Raw genomic sequence first — 8,881 nt, forward strand, 5'->3', positions numbered from 1 at the left:
TACGAATGCGGAGGAACATCTGAAACTACATTCAGAAAGGCTAATAACGAGAAAAGAAGAAGCTGGCGCTGCACTGCATGCAAAACTTCACTCCAATCATCCGCTACGTCAACCAACCCAATAGAAGATGTAATGGTAGAAATAAAAAAAATATCTTCTGAACTTGCCTCTCTCAAAACACTTAATAAGCAAGTCAAGGAAGACATGTCAGAACTGAAAAAATCTGTGGACTTCAACAACTCAAAATTGGATGACTTTTCCAATAGATTCCAAGCTTTCGAACAGTCAATGAGCAAAGTAGACTTTTTGGAACAAGAAGTTTCCTCCCTTAAATCGACCATCAAACAAATACAAGAAGATTCCAACAAAAGGGAGCAATGGATGAGACTACAGAATGTCGAAATAAAAGGAATACCTCAAGATAACAATGAAAACATTCCAAACATTCTATCAGAGATGGCAAACAAACTTGGCTTACACAACTTTAAAACTAACGAAATTGAGTTCGCCACCAGAGTCTCGGCGAAAGACCCACTTCATTCCAAATTAATCAAACCAATAATTGTTAAATTTACCACCCGCTCGCGTAAAAATGAATTCATCACCGAAATTCGACGAAGGAAAGGAATAAGCACGAAGGACCTGAATTACCCTGGTGACGATAGAAAAATCTATGTCAACGACCATCTGACTAGTTCTAACAAAAACCTCCTTTTTCGGGCCAAGGGTATTGCCAAGGAGAAGGGATTCCAGTTCACGTGGATAAAAAACACCAGGATATTTGTGAGAAAAAATCCCACTTCGCCTCCCATACCAATTTTCAAGGAAGAGGACCTAAAGAAAATAGCCTGAGTCGATCTGCAATCTCTTCGCGTCGTAAAATGGATTTTTCATATACTCATGTGTCTCCCCATACATTTCCCCCCTCCTTTTATCCACTCCTATTACACTCACCCTCCCTCTACCATTTCACCCTCTCCCACAAACTTTCTAATTCTTTTCTAAATCAGTCAACACTTCTCAAGAACCAACCTGGAATACATTTTACCGCATGTTGGCGACCCCCTGCACTCCCGACAATCAGACCTACTCGACGGACAATCGCGGTCTCACACACACTAATTATATTCTCCGCCGTGGTAAGCAAATTACCGTATACTCATTTGTCAACAAATATTTCACTCAAATATAAACTGAATAGTATTATTAACCGCTCTTACCTCAAATATGGATATCTACCTCCATCTAATTATATCAACATCAGAATAATATTATCACTAGCCGAGCCAGAGATGCGTATTACAAGATTTTTATACCATTATTATTTTAAACTACTTTATGCACCCATACCAAGAAATTATTGTGTTAGATGTACTTACTTTGTAAAACTGCATGACCACTATAAACGAACTCACTTATTGAAGTTATCATTTATATGTATAACTTACCGCCTACTCACTAATATTTATTCGAATACTCCCCATGTCTTTAGCAATATATCACCAGAACTGTAGAGGTCTTCGTACCAAGACTACGACGATCCTTCAAAATACCTTTTCAAACGATTACGATTTAATTGCCCTCACAGAATCATGGCTCACCAAAGGTATCAGAGACGAAGAACTTTTCGATCCTCGATACTATGTATATCGTAGAGACCGCGATTACGCTTCCACCGGTCAGCGTCTTGGCGGTGGTGTAGTGATAGCTATTAAACAGGAGCTGATCAGCGTCGCCAGACCAGAATGGACTTCTTGTGTTGAAGACATTTGGGTCACCATTCGCACCAATACTACACCTCACAGTTTGGTCCATATATGTTGCGTGTACATCCCCGGAGGGACTCAACATCAATATTTAATCGAAAATTTCCTGAACATGTTATCAGACGTAGTATCAAATAACCCCAATGATTCTTTTATTATCTTAGGTGACTTTAATCTTCCTGAAATTTCATGGATCCAAACTACGCCATCTGCTCACTATGCAGCTAGTAATTACTCTACTCACGTTAGTAATTACTTCGTAGACTGTATGCATTTTCTGAACCTCTCTCAATATAACGGTGAACTAAACTCAAGCGGCCATATCCTAGATCTGATTCTGTCAAATCTACTAATCTCCGTCGAATCTAATGACGACCCGCTAGTTCCCGAAGATGAACATCATAAAGCTCTATCCATTAGTGTGCCATTTCAGGAAACTCCTTCATTGACAAATGCGAAAAGAAAAGTTTTTCTATATAATCGTGGAGACTACGATTCAATTAATTTCGCCCTTGAACAAGCTGACTGGGCTTCCATTTTTTCTACCTCTCAAATAGAACCAGCGCTTGACGGTTTCTATACGTTTTTGAAATACCTCATAAATCTTCATATTCCTCATAAACTTTCGTGGAACTCGAAATATCCTCCTTGGTACAGTGCTGCCCTTATTAAGGTAACTAAGGAAAAATCAAAATACTTTAGCAAATATAAAAAACACAAGAACCAGGCTGACTATGACGCATTTTCCCTGCTTCGTAAACGGCACAAAGACTTATGTCGGAAAAGCAAAGCCCGTTTCTTGAGTAATATTGAAAACAATATTTCCTCAAACCCTAAAAACTTCTGGAGCCACGTCAAATCTTCTAACGCATCCCAAGGTGTCCCAAAATGTATGTATTTTGGAGAGCTGAAAGCCATTAATGGAACGGAAATTGCAAATTTATTTTCAAAATATTTCAGTTCAGTTTTCAGTAAACCCTCCGATCCACTTACCCTTGATCCAACTGACGTCGGGAACCATACATCCAATATAAGCAATATTGAGGTGACACGAGAAATCGTCTTAAAATACCTTAAGGAAATTGATATTCGCAAAGGTGCCGGTCCTGACGAAATACCTTCAATCTTTATCAAACAATGTGCACACAATCTAGCCTTACCCCTTTCTTTAATTTTCAATCGTTCCCTAACCGATTGCACTGTCCCTGTTATATGGAAATCTGCTTATGTGTCTCCTATTTTCAAAAATGGCAAAAAAACAGACGTTAAAAACTACAGGCCAATCTCCAAACTTTGTATATTTAACAAAATTTTTGAAAAAATAGTCTATGACCAACTATATTCTGCTCTTAAGCCCAGCCTGAATACGACCCAACACGGTTTCATTAGTGGTAAATCTACAACCACAAATCTTTTAACCTTCACAGAGTACCTGCAGGATAATTTGGATAACAGAATACAAGTGGACACTGTCTATACCGACTATAGTAAGGCGTTTGACAAGGTCTATCATTCAACCTTGTTGAACAAGCTTTTAAAGATTGGTATTCACGGCAATCTTTATCGTTGGCTCTCTTCTTATATCTCCAACCGTAGTCAAATAGTAGTGGTTGCTGGATTTAAATCCGACTCTGTTGCTGTAACATCGGGAGTTCCTCAAGGCAGCCTGTTAGGACCGTTACTATTTAATATCTATATCAATGATATTGGTCACTGCTTTTTACACTCGCAGACCATCCTATATGCAGATGACATGAAAATCTTCTCACCTATAAAATCAATCGAAGACTGTCACAAGCTGCAAAAGGATTTACAACGTTTAAACGCGTATGTTAATGCCCATTGTCTGGAATTAAATATATCCAAATGCTTCATCGTACGCTTTACTAGAAACAAAAACATATTTATACACGAATACTCAATTAATCATCAACCTTTATCTACCAAATCAGAAATTAAGGACCTTGGGGTTATACTTGATAGTAAACTGAATTTCAATAAACATATTGACCACGTAGTCACTAACGCATCTTCTATGCTGGGTTTCATAATCCGTTCCTGTAAACAATTCAAAGACATTGCTACTTTCAAAACACTGTATTTCTCATACGCTCGTAGTATCCTTGAATACGCATCACAAGTGTGGAACCCAGGCTATGCAATACATAAAAATAGAATTGAAAGTGTTCAAAATAGATTTTTAAGGTACCTTAATTTCCGCTCTTTTCGATCTCATATCAGTAATGAAGACTCTGCAAAGTTCTTCAATATACAGACGTTAACTTTCCGAAGAAATGTAGCAGATTTGGTAATGTTATTCAAAATTACACACAATTTAATCGATAGTCCTGATCTTCTTCAACGCCTATTATTCCATGTTCCCAATCGCAACAGCAGACAGTCGCTTACTTTTAATCTCCCTCATTGTAAGACAAATTCCAAACAAAACTCATTTATCTACAGATCCACACACTTTTTTAACTTAAATTATAACCATATTGACATATTTAACTCGACTTTACGCGACATAAAACAAAAACTCAATAATCAACAAAACTCAAACTAGTTCAATTCCTATATATTCCCGTCCTTTGCCTCTTAATCCTTATCCTATATTTCCCCCTCCTCCCCCCCACCCTCCTTTATTTTAATATTTTTAATATTTCCTAACTAAACAAGAAATTAATTTAAGAGAACATCTCTATGCCATTGTACACCATTGTAACACCATTAACTATTCATCAGTGGAAAGTTCATAATTGGCATAATTAATAATATTATTATTGTATCATTATATAATTACAGATTTGCTGTCAACTTTTCCAAATAAATAAATAAATAAATAAATAAACTTATTTCCAATTTATTACATCTTTTGTTTGTCATTTTTTATTATGGTTCGCATTTACAGAATTAAACTTACAATGCAGGTCGATTGGCGCGTTCGGATAAACAGAAGTCCTCGCATTCAGACCATAAAAAAGGTCATGGGATCTCCCAAGAGTATATTTGTTTTGCACATATAAGCTAAAATTTTTCATACTAGGTGGATTAAGAACTATTAAGAAGTATTACTGTATTTAACCTTAGTATTACTCTTATTTATATATCTATATCTGTATCGTTGAAATTACAAAAAACATCAGGCAAAAATCATTTGTAATAATTATATTTTATCTAAAAAATATTTAAATAATCAAATGTCACTTCATTAACGAATACTTCACATAAATTTAACATATCTTATGACGGGTGGTTTTGGAGAATTTGAACAATTCTTCAAATCTTTTAAAGTTAATTTTCAAGTTCTTTTTTGAAGTTCTATTATGGTTTTAGTTCTGTCAAGCAATTAGCCTATAATGATATAATAACAGAACTTGAATAGGACGTTCACAGAACCCGAAAATGAAGGTTGAAATTTGATGAATTGTTCAAATTCTCCGAAACAACCCATCCTTATTCTTTTTTGTTCTCTGTGTGTCTCTTAGGTAGAAATATTTACACTATAATATAATGTTCACAAATAATATTTTTATAATATGTGCCTTAGTTATTGTTATTTGGGTTGACTGTAAGAAATGAAATGTACATAATATAAGCTGTACTTTATATCATTTGTTTATTCTATGTACTTTGTATATTATTACAAAGATTTGTTATTTGAATTATTTTATGTTACTCGTATATTCCATTGGTCACCATTAAACAGGCAGTTGCCTAGTATGGTGATTTAATTCATCATGTATAAATAAATGATTTTAAAAAAATTATTGAATATATAACTAATTTGCTGGTAGGTATGTGCAACATAACAATAAACGGATAGTTTTAATGTTGTCGTTTGACTATAAATTTATACGAGATTATTATAATATTCAGTTATCGACAAGGCAATCAATAAATCACGTCTTTATCAACAGTGTTGTTTGACACAATTAATAAAGGATTCCTATTTTACCAAAATAATCGTCATTCGGTTGGCGCGCCCATAAAGTTACCGCATTTTTTTTATTTTTAATCGATGTGGTAAAATTTTTAAAATTTTTAAATGACTTCGGCAATACAATTTCAGTCAATCCTAGTGTTTTTTTATAAACTTAGTTTGGTTGTGAAAACAGACAATTATTAATTTATTAGTTTGATAAACAAATAGGTTTTATGTAGATTAATTAGCTTTTTGCAAATAACTATCCATTATTAAAAGAAGACTGAGCACGTCAGAAGAAGCACTGATTTTAAATCTTATAGACCAATTAATCAGATTACGCAGAAAACAATTTATTCTCATATAAAATTTTGCATTATACATTATTATGCTGTAAGTGGAAGCTACTTAAAGATATCTTAATCTTTTCATAAAATCAAGGCAATGTTACATTATTTTGTACATGAAACAGAGGTAGAAAATCAACTATGAATATATTTTTATGACTATGACTAGTGTTGTGCGAATATCTTTTTAAAATATAATAAAAATTCGCGTGGTAAGCTATTATTAAAAAACTCTACAAATTAAACTTGATAACAACTTTTATGCGTTCTCTCACAATGAAGCACCCAATATATGAATTGAGAAATCGGAATAACATTTATTTTTTTATTTTGTATGTGAGGCCACACAAGCTGGATCCAGTGAGAATACAGCATCCCCAATCGGGGTATGTTGTGAGGCTGAAGGTAATGGGGGGGGAAGGAGATATGAAAGAGAGAAGTGGGGAAATACCTAGATATTTAGATATGGTCACCAAACACGGCCAAAGCCATTTCAAACAACGTTTCTAATCTGAATGGTGGTCTTACACCAGGGTGATACTGAGAGTATTATCCACTCTGGAACATGCCGTAAATTTACTATATGTTATTTTTAATGTGTAATTTAATAACACAAATTAATACATGTTAAAAATAAGTCTTCTTGAAATTGGGGTAGAAAATCATTAAAAAAAGTCCTCATCTTCTTGTTCTTACCATTTTTAGGGGAAGAAACAGAATTTTATGGCCGAAGTTTTCTTTTTTTCCTAATCTTTCTCATCATTTTTAGATGAGGAAGAAACAGAATTAAAGTGTACGTTTTCTGTTTTTCCTAATCTTTCTTATCATTTGTAGGGGAAGAAACAAAATTAATGTAGAAGTCTTCTGTTTTTCCTAATCTTTCTTGATCAATTTTTATAATCAAATATGATATAAGATTTTCACGGCCAAAAGTATTTTTTTTATTTGTTTTTGGGGTGTTATGCCGTGTTGCGCTAACTCCTTCTTTAGCCAGCGTTTCGGACAGCATTGCAGTGTCCATCATCAGGGCAGATGTGTTATTAACACTAAATAAGGCTAAAATAATAACACATCTGCCCTGATGATGGACACTGCAATGCTGTCCGAAACGTTGGCTAAAGAAGGAGTTGGCGCAACACGGCATAACACCCCAAAAACAAATTAAAAAAATACTTTTGGCCGTGAAAATCTTAAATCATATTTGATTATAAAAATTGATCAAGAAAGATTAGGAAAAACAGAAGACTTCTACATTAATTTTTACTTCTACATTAATCATATTTGATTATAAAAATTGATCACGGCATAACACCCCAAAAACAAGTAACAAAATAAATATTAAAATGTTTCTAATTGTTAGTTAATTCATTGCCTAACTGACAGTCTTGCAATTTTTCCTGCAAGTTTTGATATGGTAACCAGCCACCGAAGATAACATAATCATGTTGATGTATGGCTTTATGAACCTAAAATACGATTAATACGTTAAATCAAGTTAATTATATATTTAGCACCAATAACTCCCAGGCCCGAGACGGTTTTATGTCCATCAGAAGGTCGTGCCACTCGGCATCTCTAATTAAAGCAGTCCGGAGTGGCATGCCTGAGATTTATGCACACCTTCGTCTAGTGGGGCCTCTAAATATATTATTATCTAAACATCTTGAACAATTTATTACTAAGATGTACAGCTTACCTTAAATATACGAGTAACAACTGTGGCGCAATACACAGTGTCCGGAAACTCGAAAACAAATCAGCGAAGAATTACTTGAGCTTAGGTGAAAAATTATGTACTGAGTGTACAGATGACGCTTCTCTGGAGAGCTTTAAATAATAATTATCCCTGTAATGGATTCTCTAAGTTTTAAATGGCTTGGTATGGCGAATAATTTGCGTTTCAGATGGAGTTATCATCAAGCAACTTTACCAATCGAATTTGAACATCGCGAAGAAATTTTTTTCCTCAAGTGCACAATCCCAATACAACATAGTTGAAAATCATGGGTTATTTTCAAACACCATACCGTTAAGTTATAAGGTGATTTTTTTAAAATCTGATCACTATTCAAACGTGTAATTTTAATATTTTCATTCATAATTATTGATTGGAAAAATCACACATTTCGAAACGGTTCTAACTGGCTACAACTACATTATGATATGGAAAATGCCAATGTTTGGCAGAGGGTTGTCGCCCGGCGTGACGTCAACGCCGCCGAATTCGCGAATAAAATCGAACCTTTCGTTTTGGCGGCAAATCGAAAATGGCACATTTTAAATCGCCATAGAAAATTTATTCTTTAACATAAAAATAGATGCATATTCGTATCCAATTTCCTAATTTTAGAATTAAAAAAAGTAAAAATACTCTTTTGACGCTCAGAGCTCACACAAAGCCCCCAATTTTCATTAAACTGTGAACTGAGAAATTGGTATAAAAATCATCACACCCTCTCAATATTTGATTAACGCAATAATTTTGATTCGTAATTTAATTTCAATCATGAGCTGGGAAGCGTTGATTATACTTATTTATTTTTATAAAATAAATACTATTACACATTAGTCATTAAATAGCTCTAAAATGTTGGGTGAACCGGGTAATAAAATAAGTAAGTACCTTCCAGTGATATCCTCAAAGCGGATAATTTTCATTTTTCCTATGAAGATAAATGTAGCATCCTAGATATCAGTGTAAGAGCTCTCCCATAGATAGATATTAGTCTATTAGCTTAACCATAAATGGTGTTAGTTGCTGAGCATTGTAGAGATAGAGTGTATAATAAATAAGGTGGGAACCTCAAGGTCGGGGTCCACATTATTCAATCCGCCTGCTAAAT

General features: G+C 34.3%; 1 protein-coding gene across 1 annotated transcript; it reads left to right on the top strand.

Moving 5' to 3' along the window:
- The first annotated feature begins 204 nt into the window (after positions 1-204).
- On the top strand, positions 205-852 carry LOC149420270 (uncharacterized). Its single transcript, XM_089636333.1, has one exon. It carries the CDS (start codon positions 205-207, stop codon positions 850-852), a length of 648 nt encoding a protein of 215 aa, XP_089492459.1.
- Positions 853-8,881: the final 8,029 nt, after the last annotated feature.

This window comes from Hesperophylax consimilis, chromosome 10 (genome assembly GCF_061612785.1).
Source record: "Hesperophylax consimilis isolate HC1 chromosome 10, BYU_Hcon_1.0, whole genome shotgun sequence".
In the NCBI taxonomy this organism is placed as follows: Eukaryota; Metazoa; Arthropoda; class Insecta; order Trichoptera; family Limnephilidae; genus Hesperophylax; species Hesperophylax consimilis.

Bases quoted from the DNA above. Each gene is read 5' to 3' on its own strand.
- LOC149420270 (XM_089636333.1), top strand. From the start codon at position 205: ATGTCAGAACTGAAAAAATCTGTGGACTTCAACAACTCAAAATTGGAT.